This window comes from Herpailurus yagouaroundi, unplaced genomic scaffold, assembly GCF_014898765.1.
Source record: "Herpailurus yagouaroundi ecotype Mexico unplaced genomic scaffold, PumYag 141, whole genome shotgun sequence".
In the NCBI taxonomy this organism is placed as follows: domain Eukaryota; kingdom Metazoa; phylum Chordata; class Mammalia; order Carnivora; family Felidae; genus Herpailurus; species Herpailurus yagouaroundi.
In genome coordinates this window covers 24,209,798-24,229,448 of record NW_024412396.1, presented here as the reverse complement: position 1 = coordinate 24,229,448, position 19,651 = coordinate 24,209,798, and the positions used below count along the sequence as shown (strand labels likewise).

The 19,651-nt window shown below is 34.0% G+C and overlaps 1 protein-coding gene across 2 annotated transcripts in view; it reads left to right on the top strand.

Annotated features, from left to right (window-relative positions):
• The window catches only part of MDGA2 (MAM domain containing glycosylphosphatidylinositol anchor 2), an 860,340-nt gene that overhangs the window by 652,532 nt on the left and 188,157 nt on the right, over nucleotides 1-19,651 (top strand). For both annotated transcript variants that reach the window (XR_005790861.1, XM_040477059.1), the window contains exon 8: nucleotides 11,244-11,537. Coding sequence is in view for 1 of the 2 variants with exons in the window: in XM_040477059.1 (XP_040332993.1) it covers nucleotides 11,244-11,537 (294 nt within the window). In the remaining variant the exon portion in view is untranslated. The remainder of the gene's footprint in view (nucleotides 1-11,243; nucleotides 11,538-19,651) is intronic.

Here is a 19,651-nt window from a genome sequence, read left to right as displayed (position 1 = left end):
ATACATGCTGTTCTGCTTTTGTTATTCCCAGGATGTTTTGCTATTGATTTAAGGGATAGTGCATTTATGCACACATATAAATGTATTTGGATAAACTGTTTTAAGAGCGAGTAGGCAAGGACACAAATATGTTACAGAACAGAAGAATTTCAGGAATTTGGGAATCTCTGAGTTAACTTTAAACTATAACACTCTCTCTCTCCTCCTTGTTATTTTTAGTTTCTGTAACAAATGTTTAGAGTGCAATATTCAACTTTTAAAGGTAAAAGTCTAAATTGATTTCTTACGCCCAAATAACTGTTTTCCAGTTTTACTCTACATTATTTTTAAAAAGACATACAAAAATGAAATGGAATTTACATAATAACATAGAGTTAAGTTAAAGAATTGATCCCGTTTCCCAGAAATGATGTTATAGATTATTATTTTTTATCAAATAACCTAGTCATATTTTAGTGAAGATCTTAGTACTTTATTTGATGGTTTGACTCTTGTAATTCTTTCTTATTACAGCAAAAAAGAAAGTGCTTCTTTTGCAGTCCTTATTTCTTCCAACATTCTCAAATCTAGCCCAGATTCCTACCTTGTTGAAATTTTATCATAATTTGAGTCACTAGGAAGCAGAACTATCTTGCTCCTAGTTTTTTAGTTGTTTTTTTAAGTTTTTTACATGTGAGACTTTACATACTTAATCAGTGACCATCAGCTATTTCTATATTTCACTGCTTGAGTAACACATACCGTAAGTCAGGGGAAGGGAAGTTAAACACAGAAACAAGGGAAACTTTCATGTCTCTTTCCAAAGAGGTGAGTAGAAAATTCTTTTTTTTTTTCAACGTTTATTTATTTTTGGGACAGAGAGAGACAGAGCATGAACGGGGGAGGGGCAGAGAGAGAGAGAGACACAGAATCGGAAACAGGCTCCAGGCTCTGAGCCATCAGCCCAGAGCCTGACGCGGGGCTCAAACTCCCGGACCGCGAGATCGTGACCTGGCTGAAGTCGGACGCTTAACCGACTGTGCCACCCAGGCGCCCCCGAAAATTCTCTTTTTGATACACATTTATCTTAATGATTCTTAGAAGATTAGAATCAGGTTAGAATAAGGTTAGAAAACCAAATTACATGAAGATCAGAACAATGCAAGGTACTCGAAAACTACATTTAACCAAATGCTACATGAGCAACCTTAGGTTAAGTTCCTATTCACTTATGTATTTATGAGGCAGCAAGAACGGAACCCATGTTTCTTTGCAACTGAACTTGTAGCTTGTGTAGCAGGGAAAATATGAATGCCACTTAGAGAATGATTTTCTATTTTATTCTTTCATCTTACACTTTGTGTTCTATTGAATCCCTCAGAGACTATTCTTGTGCCATAGCAACACCTGCTGGGAGAGTGAAGTTGGAACAGCCACACTGTTGCCTGCCAAAGTTGTTTTCCTGATTGAATGGCACGGCATGTCCTCCATCTTCCAATACTAAACCCTCCAGAGTTGCTACCCTCCAAGATCCTGCCTCTCCCCATATATTCCAAATAACTAACAATACCATTGTAATAAGATTTTCTAAAAGTCTTTCAGAAGTAAGCAATGTATATGTATGTGTGCTTGCAGGTACATTTCCCCTTAGAATTTCCAAATGCAAATGCCGGGGTACTGCAACTTCATGTTTGTTTTTCACACGTTCTTTCTTCTGGTTTTATTGCTAGACTTGCAAAATCTTGTCAATTCTGTTTTGTTTGCATCTCATAACTTATTGTAGGTGAGTCAGTAAAAAAAAATGTGTGTCAGTGCAAAATTCTTTAAAAAGGCAATTTTTTTATTTACAGAGTGTGATAAGAGAAGTATTTATGTGTATTCATATCATGGACAAAAACAGTAGGCTTACCATCTGGCGTAAGGAAACGTTTAAAAATAAGTGCGTGTTTCATATATGATTTACCCACGAGGCTATAAGTAATACAAGTCTTAGTATATGGGTCCCCATGGACATTCTATTGTAGAGCCAAATAGCCTCTTCTTTACTGCTAATAGAAGAAAGCCATAACATGGACAAATTACTCAATACTATCAAATGCTTCTGATATTTTACCTCCCTATATCATTACTGTGACCAAATTAAAATCTAGTAGAATTGCTAACTTTATAGAAACCAATTGGATTGTTGTGGTTTTTTTTTAATTAAAAATTGAAAGTGTTAGTTCATGTGTGAAAAATGATCTTGAAATTCATACACTTTATAATTAAGCCTTGGATCATCAAGAGGTGATTATTCATCAATAGTTTTCTTACTTTGGTTACTTAGTAACTGTCATTGGTGCTCTATGAATCACTTAAGAATTTATCAAGCACCTCTGAAATACTTATTTTTTTTTTCCTCTGAAATACTTCAAAATGTAACATGGTGTGGGAGCTCCTGAGGAAGTAGATAAAACCTGGTGCTGACCCCAGGACATCTGAGCTACTTTGTAAGGGAGAGAGGCATTTTGTTCTGGCATATGTAGAATGAATTGGATATGCTGTAATTCGGAGACATGGAGAATGAATAGAAGACACAATTCAAAAAGACTTAAGGGAACAAGAAACTTAAATTGGGCCTTAATACAATGAGGGATGATTGGATGGGTATTATGAGGGTTACATCATTTCTGGAGAGAAGGAAGGAAGAGAATGAGCCAAGTATATTAAAAGAACCCAAAGACCTGGCTAAATTGAATAGAGGACTTTTCACAGAAAAATTGCAGCTTAATAAAGTTTGGCAGGTAAGGGGCAAAACAAGCAATGGGATTTAGACCTCTATCCTAGAAAACAAGTAACTACTGAAGATATTTGAATGGTGGAATGACACGTTTTACTAAAGACTATTCAGAAATGGTAAGAACTTTTAAGGAGGGGAAACATTAATCAATGAGATTTTAGTAATTCATTTGTAAGGGGGAAGAAAATCCAGAAGGAAGTGCAGCATTCAATATATTTGTATTATATGACATTGCATTAAATTATATTAAAATGTTGCTCAGAGAAGTTCTGCATATTTTAAAACAAACTACAAAAACATGCTATGTGCTACATATCCTATAATTCACATATTGTCTATCTCTGTGATTTTACAAAATAGGAATTGTTTCCAATAAGTATCCATTGGTGATTTCTATTCCTTTCATGGGAAATGAACTATAGAATGTTGCTGTCTTTCATCAAACATTATGTTCCCGGTCATGGTCTCTTAAAGGAGGCCAGGGGGCGCCTGGGTGGCGCAGTCGGTTAAGCGTCCGACTTCAGCCAGGTCATGATCTCACGGTCCGTGAGTTCGAGCCCCGCGTCAGGCTCTGGGCTGATGGCTCAGCGCCTGGAGCCTGTTTCCGATTCTGTGTCTCCCTCTCTCTCTGCCCCTTCCCCGTTCATGCTCTGTCTCTCTCTGTCCCAAAAATAAATAAACGTTGAAAAAAAAAATTTAATAAAGGAGGCCAGTATCAGCAGGTTCATTCATAATTGAGAAGTCTTTAGAATGCTGGATTTCTTTATCACCTTGAAAATCTTTTAGGCACATCTTACTAAATATTTAGTAATTGACACATATTAATTAAGCTTATTAGTTTAAAAGTATTTTGGTGGCTTGGGTTGGAATTAGTTTTAAATGAAGAAAATTCTCGAAATTGCCTTATATAGTCATATGAATATTCCCCAATGGCCATAGACCTCACTTTCTTATATGTTTCATGTATTAAAGCAGTTACTCCTACTTTCAGTTGTGTGTTCATATCAGCTGTGAGGTTTATATTACATTAGATTAGAAAATTTCCAATTTAGGGTATGGAAGTTTTAAAATATAGATTACAGGGGCGCCTGGGTGGCGCAGTCGGTTAAGCGCCCGACTTCAGCCAGGTCACGATCTCGCGGTCTGTGAGTTCGAGCCCCGCGTCAGGCTCTGGGCTGATGGCTCGGAGCCTGGAGCCTGTTTCCGATTCTGTGTCTCCCTCTCTCTCTGCCCCTCCCCCGTTCATGCTCTGTCTCTCTCTGTCCCAAAAATAAATAAAAAACGTTGAAAAAAAAATTTAAAAAAAAAATAAAAAAAAATAAAATATAGATTACAATAATTATATTATTCTCACTTATATTGGGTATACTTTTTTGAATGGAAGAGAAATGAGACATGCTGACAATTTCACTTAACTAATAGTTTATCTTGCTTTTCCTTAGTCCATTGTGAGAAGTCATTACTGATGTGCCGTCAGTAAGTGTTGCAATTGCAAGCTATTTAGTTCTGTATGTCCGTGTAAAATTATTTTGTGATTTCTCATAACTTCACATTTTGAATATATCTATGTGCCCGTCTCATACTTATAAAGCTAATCTGTAATATGTTAGCAAAAATGAGATTGAGGACTGCTGATGTGGACGCTGACAAAGCACTGAAGGGTGATAGAGTATCTTTACTTTAAAATTATGTGGTCTGAAATAAGGATGTTACTAACCTTGGCGTGTCAATCAGTAGATCACCAAGGATGAAACTCACATCCAGTTTATAGTAAATTTTTAAAATTCACATGTTGTTTTTGAAGGTTACCAAAACAAAAACAACAAACAAACAAACAAAACAGAGTTGATTCATTTGAATTAGTTATATCTACAAATTCGGTATTTACTTGAGTCTTTCTTATATTCCTTTATATACATCCAGTCAACTTGAGAATTCCTGAAGTGTGACCTCTAGGGGTCACTTTTATAAACACACATTTTTCTGATTTTTTTTTTAAATGTTTCAAATACAGATTATACATATTACTTTAAAACATACATAGGTGTTATAAACGATTTCTCCCTAAAATTCAAGTATAATTAAATAAGGACATAGCTATTTTAGGATTCTTGAAAAATGGGAGTCTGGTTGTCCTCCTGGAGAAAACTCTACTTACTACTTAGTTTATTATGGTTTTTATGTTAAAGGAAATATATGTTTTCTTTTAATATCTCTTATTAAAACACACTATAAATAGTTATGTGTTTTAAACCATTGTCTGTAATTAGCATATTCTGATGTCTTTGTTTCAGATCACATGATATTTTCTCATACAGTTCAGTTGAACTAACCTTCCCCTGCATTCTTGTGAGTGAGAAAATAGGTCAGTCATTTTCTGAGTAATGACTAAAGATTAAATTTCGTCAGCTTCCTTCCTACTGAAGAAATAAAATCATTTGAATTTTCGATATTTGTTTTATTTCATGGTCTGTGATACTATGGAAATGTTGACAGAAAACCAGTTTGAATTACTTGTCACATATTTATTGTTTAGAATGAGAAACTTTGGTGTCATATCATGCTTTTCAAGTTTCTCTGATTATAGCATCTTCCACAGTAGCATTTCAGATAGCACAAATCAAAATAGGGGCATGTATAACCTATATGTCATAGAAGGTACCTTTGTGTTTTTACCAGGAGGAAATTTTTTTTTACTGAGTACATTATGGATAAATGTGGATCTCAGAGGGGCAGACGTTTCCATTTTTTCTACTTAGTTTGATGCTTTCACTGGAGACGATGTTTCAAGAAAAAATAATTCAGTTGATTAGCAAAAGGATGGAAAAAACATCATGACATAATTAAATGGCATGTCCTCAAGCTAGCTCTTTCTGTTGTATTTGTTTTGTTTCGTTTTGTTTTAATTTACAGCTTATCTATTTGAATTTTTAAATGAAAGGTGAAAGAAAAGATAAACTGGTGGGTCCTTTTTTTGACTCTCAACTTTCTCACACACCCACACACTTCTCAAGATATACCGCATCTGAAATCCATGCTAACAATATATTTTGCAGAAGATTCTGCTACTTGTATGGGCTACTAATTATAGAAGTAATACTATATTTCATGATTTATCACTTTTCTAATATTCATGATTTGTCTCTATTATGTTTATTTCTATTATACTCATAGCCTTTTATCTTCTTATCTTTTACCCTTTTTGCCCTCTCTCCCTCCCTTCCTTCTTCAATGTCATGACTTCCTGGTCTCTGCCAAGCAGGAAAGCAGGGCACTTTAGAGATAGAATAAGATACTCTGTCTTTGAGGAGCTTGTCTGTTCAGGGGCATAGAAGTGGGAGAAAATGTAAGGCAAAACCACAAGTACAGGTCAAACAAATATACAGTGTAATATGTGTTCAGGAAGAGTGAGCAATCAACCCAGCCTTAGTGGTAGGCAGTTATCACAAAAATGATAATATTTGAACTGAATCTCAACACATGAGGCAAGCAGGAGCTACTAGAATTCAGCAAGGGCCAGACATGCTGAACATAGAAAAGAAGTGCTTGTTCAAGGGCATTGAAGTTCACCAGTCAGTGAAACTGCAAGAGAATGAGTGTTAAAGGAGTAAGTGTTTCTCAGACTGTGTTGAACAGAATGCTATGTCCAGGTGATACATTTGTGTTATTAAAAAATGGAGTTTTTATCAAATGAGCTTTGGAAAATTGGTTGCATTAACATTTTAGATTTCTCTGAGCTTCTTGGAACCTATGATGTACTAATATGCATTGTCCATATTGTAGAAGAATGAAAGATGAAGGGAAATATACAAAGAAAGTAAAATTCATCAATAATCCCACACTCAGAGGGAACCACTATTAGTGTTTTGGTATAGTTCCTCCTGGATTTTCTTTTCCTCTAGATTTTTCCTGTATAAGCCTCCTATTCTCCTCTAAATCAGTGCAAAATTGCCTCCCTTTCTTAATTTGTACATTCAGTCTAACATGTTTTACTGAGTTCTTACTATGTGTGAAATAGAGTGCTGGATACTAACAATATAAAGGTATATTTTCTTCCTTTCAAGAAGCTCCTTGCTAACATTCGCCAACATATGTCTTTTTGATATAAAATTTTGATACTACTGTTTATAGTGCTCAGTAACATCTTTTACTCAATCATAGTGATAACAGCTATTCATACTATTCACTAGAATGTTTTTTCTTAGCAATCTCAGCATCTTTATCAATAAATGTAGGTGTATTACATCATCATCTAAAAGGCTGCATCATATTTTATATGTGACTGTACCACCATTTATTTAATGGATCCGTCAGGCTGTTTTCAATCTTTTTTTTAAAAATTAAAACAGTATTATGAGCACTCTCAATGAGTACGGTAGTTTTCACAGTGACATGAACAAAATTGTATTTAAGATGATAAAGCTTATAGCAGGGTAGTAGGAAGCCTGGAAGAATTAGACTGGTGACAGAGACCACTTATTGTAGTGTCACAAGAAGAGAAAATGATGAATTCTACTGAGAAGAGTGCCTCTAGCCAGGAAAAGAAATAGGCAGATATGAGAGTCATTTTTGATAGAGGAAACAACGCAGCTGATTAGAAGTGGTGAGCAAGAGGAAATGGTAAAACAAAATTCTTTGGCTTTCAGTTAGCAGACGAGGTGTGTTGATAACTACCAACTAAGTCAAGAAATAAACAGTGCTTTGGTTTGGGGATTTGAAAGACTTTGGGGATATAGAAGTAGGCTATAATCATAGACTGAAAGAGCCTTGGGATAAAGTTAGAATTTGTGTTATCAACATATAAAAGAGAGAAATTCATGAGAAAAAATGAGATCTCGTAACAAGAAAATTTATAGTAATAATAAGAGAGTTGACTGAAGAATTCTAAAGAATGGAAAATTTAATGTGGAGAGAGAAGACAAGCCTATGAAAACTGTGGGAAGTTGTAAGGTCTTCCTGGCCAAGAAAGTTGCAAAGAAAAATTCACTCTGATTTCAAGATTTAAAAGCCTCATGGAAGAGATGGAAACAATATTTTAGTTGAGTGTTGCTGTTTAGCAAAAATTGGGCTAATTTATTTTAAAAATCTATTTTTAAGTCATCTGGATTAAAATTGAGTCTTACATTTATGTAATATTGATTTTGTAGGGAGGAAAGTTTACCTAAATAAATAACATAAATAAATTTATAAAGGGAGTTTTTGAACTATGTAGCATTGTAAACAACAACAAAAAGTTATATAGCTAGTCCATTATGTATTTTGTATTAGAATGGCCTAATGTAATAAGGTCTCTGAATATTCTTCTTACTAATTCAGGAAATACACTTTCATTTAGCACCACTTCTTTCCTTAACGTTTTACTATTTGTTTTTAGGGTCATAACATTAATAACCTTGGAGCTTATAAAGTGCACATTCTTATTTTCAAAAATGAAGAAATTAATACTCAGAGTGATTAAGGTTGGCCAAGGTCATGTGACTTATTTTTGGAAGAGATGGGAGGAATATTTCAAAAACTAATACTCCATTGAATAATCTTTTAATTTATAATTTATTTTCTTTTATTTCATGTAGATTTATCAGAATTTGGAGATATGTTTGGATGCTATATTTTATAAGCAGTTTTGACTTATACATATGAAGTATTCCAATATAGACAGAGATTTTGAAGATAACTATAGATCTGTAAGATATAAGATAGATAAGGTCATTTGCAAAGGGTGTGTAATTTACCACTTTAAATTCTACCTTGGCCCTTTTTATTGTCCCTGAGACAGTGACCAAGAGATGGGCAGGGAAAATTGGTCCATTTTGTCCCTAGGAGCACAGAGGCCATGAGCAGGAGGAGTGCGGTCCAGTGTTAGCTCAAGTTATTCATTCCAGACAACATAGTTTACTGGAGGCTCAACATTGGCCAACTGCTCTAAATTAGCCTCAATTTGAATTTTGATCAAATCAAAGTGTTTTTCCTCTCTTATTCTCAATGTTCTCATTTGTTAAATTTTAATATTAAATATTTAATCCTTAGGATTATCAAGGAAGTAAAATGTCAAACCTCTAATTATGCCTGGCACATAGTAGGAGCACAATTAATGTTAAGTGCAGATATTGTTGCTGTTATTCCGTATGCTTTCTCATGGAGGGTGAATAAATATTACATCTTCCCCATCCTTTTATAAGATGCTGCTTAGAATTGCATCATTCCCTTGTGGTTCATTTCAAAAAGAACAAATTATTGGGGCGCCTGGGTGGCTCAGTCGGTTGAGCGTCTGACTCCGGCTCAGGTCATGATCTCGCAGTTCCTGAGTTCGAGCCCCCTGTCAGGCTCTGTGCTGATAGCTCGGAGCCTGGAGCCTGTTTTGGATTCTGTGTCTCCCTCTCTCTCTGCCCCTCCCCCGCTTATGCTCTGTCTCTGTCTCTCAAAAATGAATAAATGTTAAAAAAAATTTTAAAAACTATTTAACTAAGTAATTTAATTTTTTAATATTTACAGAAGTTAATCAAATAATTGATCATGTAAGTTTTAAAAATGTAGCCATTTAAAAATATATTTTATTGCCAAATTCTAGAATGTATATATCTGCTTCAAGAAAGTGGTGGTTAATGAAGTCATATGATTTTTGTCTTTCTCTGACTGACTAATTTCACTTAGCATAGTACCCTCTAGTTCCGTCCACATAGTTGCAAATGGCAAGATTTCATTCTTTTTGATTGCTGAGTAATACTCCATCTTCTTTATCCATTCATCCATTAGTTCATATGAGTCCTTTAAGAGACAAAACAGATGAACATAAGGGAAGGGACACAAAAATAATATAAAAACAGTGAGGGGGACAAAACAGAAGAGCCTCATAAATATGGAGAACAAACTGAGGGTTACGGGAGGGGTTGTGGGAGGGGGGATGGGCTAAATGAGTAAGGGGCACTAAGGAATCTACTCCTGAAATCATTGTTGCACTATATACTAACAAATTTGGATGTAAATTTAAAAAAAAAAAAAAAAATTAAAAAAAATTAAATGCAAGGAAGTGGTGGTTAATATTTCATATTTTTTTCTAATTTCTAAGATGTATGCATTATTTAAGTAACTTTTTTAAAAAGAAGAAGCAAATGAAGTAATTAAATGAAAGGAAAGAAACCTGAAGATACTTAAATAGCAAGATAATTAACTTCCCTATCACTTTGGACTCAAATTTATTTTCCTCTATGTGTAACAAGAGCAATAACAGTTCAACATTAAGTTGAAAAATAATTTAAAAACTATGTTTTTGTTCTCGGGCACTGGAACACAGTAATGCCAAAAGGAAGAATAAAATCTTTGCCTTTTTATCCATGTATGCAGTGATACCTCTAAAGGAAGCATATGATGTTTCTCAGGAGGGTAGAATTATTCCTATATTTCTGGTTATTCTTATTCTGGCATTCTAAGTTAGCCTTTGTTTTTTGATAGACATTTTAATTGCCCAAATACAATGGATTTCATATATGTTTGTATAAGAAATAAAAGTCTTCAGAGGAATAGGTAATGTTTCTAAAACAACACACCGAAAAGTATTTGCCTCTTACTGGTTCATACTTTTCACTAAACCCTAACATAAATATATTCCAGCACAGTAAATTTCACGTAAAATGAATGTCTCATAAATATCTTCGGTAAACTAAAAAATTAGCTTTACTTGAAAAAATTACAATTATTTTATTGTTGAAATATGTTCTTGAAAATTCACTTAAAATTAATTCCACAGAAATAGGGGCAAATTGTGACAAACTACTTATAGTTATCTCAAAATGTCTTAAAAGGAAATTATGTGAAATTAAAATGTTAAAAATATTAAAAGTCCAAAAGAGAAGAATATAGTGGATTGTCAGAGTGTGGCATTCTAAGTCTGTTGTTGCATTCCATTTCCATCAGGGAGAAAACAAACCTTAAATGTTAGCAATTTGGCAACATTTTGTACACCAGAGTCAAAACTTCTGATTTTCTATCAGAGGTTCTTTGTTTTCCTTTTCCTATTACTTGCATTTACTGTGCCTGCTAAGTAGAAAATGTCTCTTATCCCTTTCTTAGAGCACCTTTGGATAAGAGATAACAACATAGGAAACAAGACTGAAAAGCTGGATCCTACCCTCAGCAAGCAGGATCACTCTTCTATGAAATGCAGATGTTAAAAACCCAGCTAATGACTGATCATGACAAGTCATTGAGTAGATTGTTCTTATGTTGACCGTTCATGTTCCAATTTAATGCTTTATTTATTTTGCTAATGTTGTTTAAATACCTCATCTGTGAGAGTCATAGGAAAACAATTCAGAATTCTTTTAAGTGAGAGTATGTGCCACTTACTCCCAAGGTCTCTATTATTTTTGTCATCTGAATTGTCACACTTCTTCAACCAGCAGAAATTGTTTCCTTATGATTTTCTGTGTTTGGATATGCTTTACCAGTTTATACTAACCTTGAAAAATTTTCTTTTTCCCATTTCAAGTTCCACCCAATCTGACTGTTCCACAGGAAAAATCACCTCTGGTCACCAGAGAAGGGGACACAATAGAACTGCAGTGTCAAGTAACTGGAAAACCTAAACCCATCATCCTCTGGTCTAGAGCGGATAAAGAAGTTGCAATGCCTGATGGGTCAATGCAAATGGAGAGTTATGATGGAACACTGAGGATTGTGAATGTATCTAGAGAAATGTCAGGAATGTACAGGTGTCAGACCAGCCAGTACAATGGATTTAACGTGAAACCAAGAGAAGCCTTGGTGCAGCTCATCGTGCAATGTAAGTAATGTTTTTGTCTGTTTCTACTGGGGACAAAAGGAAAGAAAGGATGTGATGATTCAGCTAGTAAAATGAGGTGAATTTTGGTGTCGGATTAGGATAAAATATTTCTATATTGTCACTACCCGATTTAAATTATAGTTTTCCCTTAAATCTGCTTATTGCTTGAGTTAGAAGTAATAGAAAAGAACAGTATCAGTGTGGTGTGTGTGTGTGTGTGTGTGTGTGTGTGTGTGTGTGTGTTTTGATTATGATGGTATTATGTGGTTGGTTAATGCCAAAGCATCAACAAATCTAATGGTGAAAAACTGGCTATGTGCAATGAAGCAGAGTGGAGACTGCAAGTAATTGCTAATTCAGATTACAATACTCTTGTCTTCACAATTCTTGTTTCTACTTCAGGCTATTTCTTGCCCTTTGCCCAAATTATCCACCTACTCCAGTGCACCCCTCTGCTTAAATTGTGGAAACCTCATCATTAAACTGCTATGTTTGCATATCTGAAGCTGTAAGAGTAGATTACACAATTTTCAAGTCATATTGAGATAATTCACATATTAGGTACTGAATTTTTGCTTGATTTTGGTAACAGATAATTGTTTCACTGTGAGAGATAAATATAATAGATTTTTAACTATTTTTATTGAAATCACTGTTACACTTCTAACAAAAAAACTGGAGACATTGTGTGCTTTGAATTTGCTTTTAATATTAAAAGTACCTAAATTCATAAAGGTAAGAAAAAATTTAATGATGTCCTGATGTTGGGATATTAGAGGATGCCCTGGTAAATTGGATGGCAGGTGGTACAGATAGGGCCAAAAGAGAAGAAGCAAACTAAACACAATCTTTTCAAACTCTGGTAACGCTGCTGTAAATTTTAATTGATGTGTATTTTGTTAAATACATGTTGGCAAAGTCTTTAAGAATATGAATGAATTAGATGAAAGTACACATTTCAATAAGAAATGATGTTGTTTTCTCTCTATGGTTCTGTAACTCAGAAAATGGAAAACAGAATTTAGTCCAAAAATGTCTCTTTTTATATTAGATTTAAGGATGTCAGCAAATTGGATTAACTGACTTTAAATTTGAAAGAATAGTTGAGATATGGAAAGATTATGTTTGGGACTAATAAAAAGTTCATTTATGTCTGAGGTGTGTGAGTGAGGTTGGGAGGAACAAGGTTCTGGGTGCTGTTTACCGATTCCCTCTCTCCATTCTGTAGAAACTCAGACTCTAGTGTGCTGTTTGCCCTATAAATATGCAAACTGATATTTGCATAGGATAAAATATTTAGTCAAATACCTTGGCTGATTTCCAGTTGATTATTACTTTGTCTGGGTTTTTTTCCCCCAATAATAAAGCATTTAGATAGCAAGTTCTATTCAACAGTTTAGTATTGCTTATTCCTTACTGGTCTTTGTACTCATGACGAGCTCATGGGTAGGAGATTCATGTGAAAATAGGTTCCAGAAAGAAAAAGAGAAAAGAATAAAACAAAGAGGAAAAAAAAAAGATACTTTCAAGTGACCATAGAGGAAACTGAAGTTTGGAATACTTCATTTTGTTGGTAATCCCAGAATTCTGTGCTTCCTCTAGAGTTAGGCACAAAGCCTGTGTTTGTAAAGGCTAGTTTCAGGGAAACTAGTGTCATGCTGCTCACACCTCTCTGGGGAACCTGTGATACAAATAAAAGCCATAGAACCCACTGATTATAAGGAATTTTGAAATAAAGTTTTAAGAACCAGGATCTCCAATCTCCATAGAATATACTAACCTTCAGAATTCTATTGGCGAGCTTTTTTTTTTTTTTCTTTGCTTCTTAAAAAGTCCCATAGGAAACATTAAGTTCAGCACAAGGTTTAAAAATTCAATCTTGTAATAGTGAATGAAAATAAATACTGGCACGGTTCTCTCTAGTGTCACAGGATGTAATTGACTAAAAGACACAGATAGACATAGGCAGAGTCTAGTTCATTTAATGTAAACAAAAAGATCTACATCCCAAGGTGACTTCCCAGAGCAGGGGATAGCATCTAACAGCACTTCCTCTCGGAGGCAAGCTTCCCTGGCCTACTGGGGAAGTCTTTCCAGTTCCAGGTGAGGATGCCATCATGTCTTTCAAGAAGCTCCCTTTCATGTATTCCCTCTTCTTGTGAAGAATCTAATTCTGTGTCTGAGCATTTGCCAAGTACAAGTAACTGGTAACAACTCCAGATTATTCCTGAGTGAATCAAATGTTGATATTCCAGGCACATAATACCTGCTAGCAAGTCCAACCTGCATGCCTACCTAAGGCTTATTCCTGCAAAACTAATGATGCAAGAATTCTAGTATTTTTTTAAATGATAAACATTCCAGCTTTTATAGTGGTTTCTTAAAGTCATGAAAATAATATAGCATTTGTGCTAAACTTGCAGTCATGTTACATGTAGGAAATATCCATGTGAATATAAAATACTAAGTTATTTCATATACATATATGTGCATATGTTTATATTATCTTTAGTAATTAGTTATATCACTGAAGCGAACAAGCGTTGCTTTATATATGTTGTATATTCTCAGCATAATATATTTTGCACTATAGCTATTCATTAAATCTGTGTGGTAAATGTAAGTTATGGTACCAAAAGGAATTATATATATGTGTATACATGTGTGTGTATATATAAATGTATATTGCATATATATGAATTGCATATATATAATATTTCATAGTGTGTGTGTGTGTATATATATATATATATATATATATATATATATATATATATATATAAAGCTCATACTCCTTGCTTCCTACATGACTGGTTTTTATTATTTAGGTTTCAGGAGTATCTGAGAACTTGTTGCATAGAGTTTGAGACCTGAAAGTGTTCAAGTATACAAAGAAGATGCCAAATTATTCTAACACTAATAAAACACCTCTTTCAGGACTTGAACTCTACACTTTAGTTTATGATTTCTTTTCTTAGAATATTTATTACATTGGAAAATTCTGGGGCAAATCTGTTTTTCACACACATGCACACATAATATACACATTTATATATAATTTTATGTCTGAAGTGTAAAAGAATGAAAAAGAGATCGTCATAGTAAATAGGAAACCAACAAAAATCTAGTATCTTTAAGGCACATTTTTTCCCCTTGTTTACTTTTACTGTGTCCAATTAAACAGTCACCAGTCAAAAGGACTAAAGGAGCATAGAAGTAATTGTTGAGATTGTACGTGCCTAAATGTAAATAGTATATATATTTCCATATTATATAGATAATGGACTACTTTGTGGGTTTAATGTTCTAAATTGCCAAATGAGATTTAATTTTAGCTAATGTTGAATTAAAATTATGAAGCAATCATCTTATTAAAACCTTTTGAATTATTTGCTATCTCAATTAATTTGCATACTCTTAAAGAATGATTTAACAAGTGACAGAAGCCTCAAGGTATTTTATACCATTCTATAGCCTGTTACGAGAAGCTACATCACCAAAATGAAGTAGTTTAAATTACTAAATTCTTGTGTACATTGCTTGATCCTGGAAAACAAACAAACAAAACTATTTTATCATAATATTTTTAACTTTTACATTTGCCAATTATCACAAATGATATGGGCCAGAAAAAGTAGCTGCAAATATAATTATAAAAGTTTGAAAAATAATGATTTAAAGTTAATCTAAACTTCTAAAAATTTGCTAGGTGAAACTACAAAGTACAATATGAAGTTTTAATAATCTTCAAATTTTTAGCCATTACTTAATTTCATCTCTGGGTATTTGGAACTGTATAATTCTTCTGTTAAGTTTCCAGCTCATTTTTATTTGAAACTGATTTATTCTCCTACAATAGAATCTTTGAAAAGAGTTATATGTGTTAACTGATCCATATCATTTAAAAATCATAGTGTGTATAGAGCTTATTGAACAAAACTAGAACAATTTCCTAACAAAGTTATAGTAATAAAATGATAAAAATTAAATGATTTAATTGACCCATTAGAGTAGTGATTGTTTGAATCTTGATTAAATAAAAGTCCCATTGGATGAATAAATTCAAATATATATTTGAAAGAAGGAACTAAGATATGCCTATTGTCCCCCTAAAGGAAATTGTTGTTTTTCTTATATATGTATTATATAAGTATACTTACAACATTATGTACTCCGAATTTAATTTCATAAACTGTAACATTTTATTTTAATAAAAGCTATCCTTTAAATGGTTTCATCTCAGAGCACTGGTAATATCTCTCAGTTAAGTGAGTATATTTTGAAATACAATTTTCTTGAAAATCAGTTGGAGAAGATATATACTGCATTGAATGTTACTTTTATTATCAAAGTTTCATTATATATATGCACATTTGTTGCACCTACCATACAAACAGGAGAAAATCAAATTTAATTTCATATACAGGGAATCTACTCAGACTTGGAAATTCCAAAGACAGTCTGGCAAAGTGAGGTCCCTTATCATTTGGAATGAAGGAGGAGGCAGGTAGTAGTCTGGGACTTCAAAGGGAAAGAATGCAATTCACAGGAAAATGAAAAAGAGTAAATGTTTGGTAAGCAAATATTTCTTGCGTTATTGGGAAACAGTGGGACACAGAAGATTTTGATCAAACAGGCCTTGCTAGGTTCCTCCCAGTCTATCATACCCTAGTTTATAGCATAATGTAATTATCTATGGTGATAGCTCTCTTTCTGGAACAGGGTCTCTTTCTCAATTCTTTGTAGGCAGTTGAGGGGGGGAGGTAAAGAGGTTTTCCTGAATCTGCTGGGCCTAGATTGCTTTTTAACTCAAAATAATCTTCCTGCCAAAGTGGCCCATCTTGGGGTGGCCTACCCTTGGTCCCTACAAGAAGATCATGGAACTTATACAGGAAAAGAAACTTAAATACAGATTAGAATGTAATGCTCACTATTGTTAAGACAAGTTATTGAGCAATTTTGTGTAATGTTGAGATGTATAGAATTACTATTGCGTGAATAGAACTACTTTTTGGATTTTTTTTAAACAGCAAAATTGCCCTGAAAAGGATAGTGGGGCTAGAGATTAATCTAAAGTTAATACAAGAGACAAAGTAACTATTGATTAAAGAGGATGCAAGCAATTTGCCTTCTTCACACAGGAAGATGTAAAAGCTATCCAAAGGAGGGGCGCCTGGGTGGCACAGTCGGTTAAGCATCCGACTTCAGCCAGGTCACGATCTCGCACTCCGTGAGTTCGAGCCCCGTGTCAGGCTCTGGGCTGATGGCTCGGAGCCTGGAGCCTGTTTCCCATTCTGTGTCTCCCTCTCTCTCTGCCCCTCCCCCGTTCATGCTCTGTCTCTCTCTGTCCCAAAAATAAATAAAAACGTTGAAAAAAAATTTTTTAAAAAGCTATCCAAAGGAATTTATAATTAAATGGACAAGAATTTTAACTTATTAGCAGAACAATAAAAGGGCTTCCAGCTCAGTAGCCTACTTACCCAGATGCTTTTCCTATTTTCCATATTAATTCAGTCTATCCCTTCTCAACCTTCTAGACAAGATTATTTGGTGTTGACTCATTAGCTAGGCTCCTTTACTCCCTTCTCCTGTTTCCACCAATTTGTCAACTGCTTTTCATTATTCAAGTCCTGGCTAAATCCCCTCCCTTTAGAAAGCCTCTTGGTACTGGAGAAGGGTACTGATTGTGACCCATTTCTAGAGCCTCAATACTTAGGAAAAGTTCATCACTTTTTAAAAGTCTGCCTGGTAAGAAATTATTAACTTCATTATTAACTTCATTAACCCACTAGAATGTAGGTTGGGAAAAGCTTTTAAGTTTACTAACAATATAATATTTTAAGCATTCATTTTTCATATTTTATGTTTAAGGATTATTGCACAGAATTTAGCATTTATTATACAGAGTTCTTTTATTTGAATAAAATGGCTATGTTGTTGTTTGCAGCAGTTATTATAAACATTAATCAACTGAACCCTAAGGTAATGTTAATATTATAAAAACAATATTTATGCTATTTTCTCTGATCCTACCTTTCCTGTCCGCCAGATAGTTAAGATCTTCTCTTTGGAAAGAAGAAGCAATATTCTTATAAGTTGGTGTACAATTTAAACTGTATAAAATAAAACTCTCAAATTTCTACTTCAAGTCAATATGTCATATAAATATATCTTACCTCATTTCCCAGTGGATTTAATGAGGAATTATAATGGAGCTGCCTTGAAAACAGATGTGTTTAAACATTTTGTTTTTGTATTACTACTGAACATTTGAAAATTGAACTTCCCAAGTGGATATGTTATTCTGCAGAGTGTATTTAGGATGAATTTACTTGAGCTGAACTGCTCCTGCCCTCCCAGGTAATCAATCTCTTTGCTCCCTGTTTTCTCCCTCTTCCAGAAAGGATAGCATGGTAGAAAACCATCTAAGGGAGTTATCAGAGAAAACAGAAAATCTCTCTCTTTTTTAAATATTTTTTAATGTTTTTTTTTTTGAAAGAGAGAGAGAGAGAGCACAAGCAGGGGAGGAGCAGAGAGAGGGTGACAGAGGATATGAAGCAGGCTCTGTGCTGAGAGCAGAGAGCCTGACGTGGGGCTCAAACCCATAAGCCATGAGATCATGACCTGAGCTGAAGTAGGATGCCCAACTGACTGAGCCACCCAGGGGCCCTAAAACTCTCTTTCTAAAGAGCTTCTCAATGTAGAATACAGATGTGATGTCTTTATTGAACAGTCAAGTACAGATTATCTGGAAAGAGGATAGGTTTATTCAGATTAAAGATCATGTAAAGAAACTATATCCATAATTTATTTCATTGTTGCTATTTTAATGTAGATACAAGCATGGTTTAATATTTAGAAAGCCTTAAACATTAAAAGTTTTGTTTTCAGTGTCCATATAAAGAAGTGGAATGGGGGGGGCAGCCAGTTTTAGAAGGATGATTAAAAGTAGTCCAATTTAACCAGTCAAGTCTTGTGTTTATTGATATTGCCAAGTTAAATACTTAGGCCCACCCCTGTAGTGCAGAAAAAAAATTAAGTGTAAATAACAGCATTTCCATAATACTGAAAAGATATTTTCCCTGAAATAGATCTGTGATTAAATTAAATGTGCTTTGAATGAGGAAAGTTTATACTGTCTCCTTTCCCAGTGTCTTTTCCTCACCTCCTCCCTTCCTCATTTTATGGAAGTATATTCTCTAAGAGAGGTGAAATAAACACATATATCAATAAATGTGTGACTATAAAATTTTTGTAACTTTTTTCATTGTAGTTAAAAAGGGATTTACCTCTCATCGAAAAATAAATGTATTCTTCCCAAATATAGAATTTAGACATCTTCTAAATACCATGTTCTTCTCCCATGAAAATAAAAATGTAATAATCCTAATCCATTAAAATAAATCAAACATAGAAGTTTATAATAGTATACCCCATGGACATGCCTGTGTTTATCAATTTATTTTAAATAATATACCACCAATAAAATGCTTTGTGTATGGGAAAATATAAAGTAGGCAGAAGACATGGCTGTGTGGTTAAGAAAAAAATCCATAATCATTTCAGAAGTTAGGTAACAATGTAAGAAATTGAATATCAAAAAAGCAGTTAGTCATATACATAAAAGCAATCAGGAAGTGAGAAATCATAGGCCAGTGTTGTGAGAGAAAGGCATGACTTATACTATCCCTCTAAGCAGAAGTCACACATTTAATCAGTGTTTTAACCACCTGCAAGCAAATAGAATTCATAAAGAATTTTAGCTTATGTTTTGTTAGTAATTTTGTCTTTATTTATTATCAATTGTTTGATTATCTTAGTTTGATATTTAATACCAGCCCCATATTTTTTTTGTCTTTGCATGTATTATATTGTTTTGGGTTGTATTATATTCTGTTTTGTTAATAACTTTTAAACTAGTAGTAAACTCCTTTACTGTGTAAGCTACAGGAGGGTCTTCTTAGGTGCAATTATTTCCAAACCCATGGGACTACCATAGACACATATGGCATCAAATACAGTTTATAGATATAAGGTTGGAAGCACAGCTTGCTGGCATGCCCTCTCACTCCCCACTCCTGGGGACACTTGAGAATTCTGGAAGCACGTTTGCC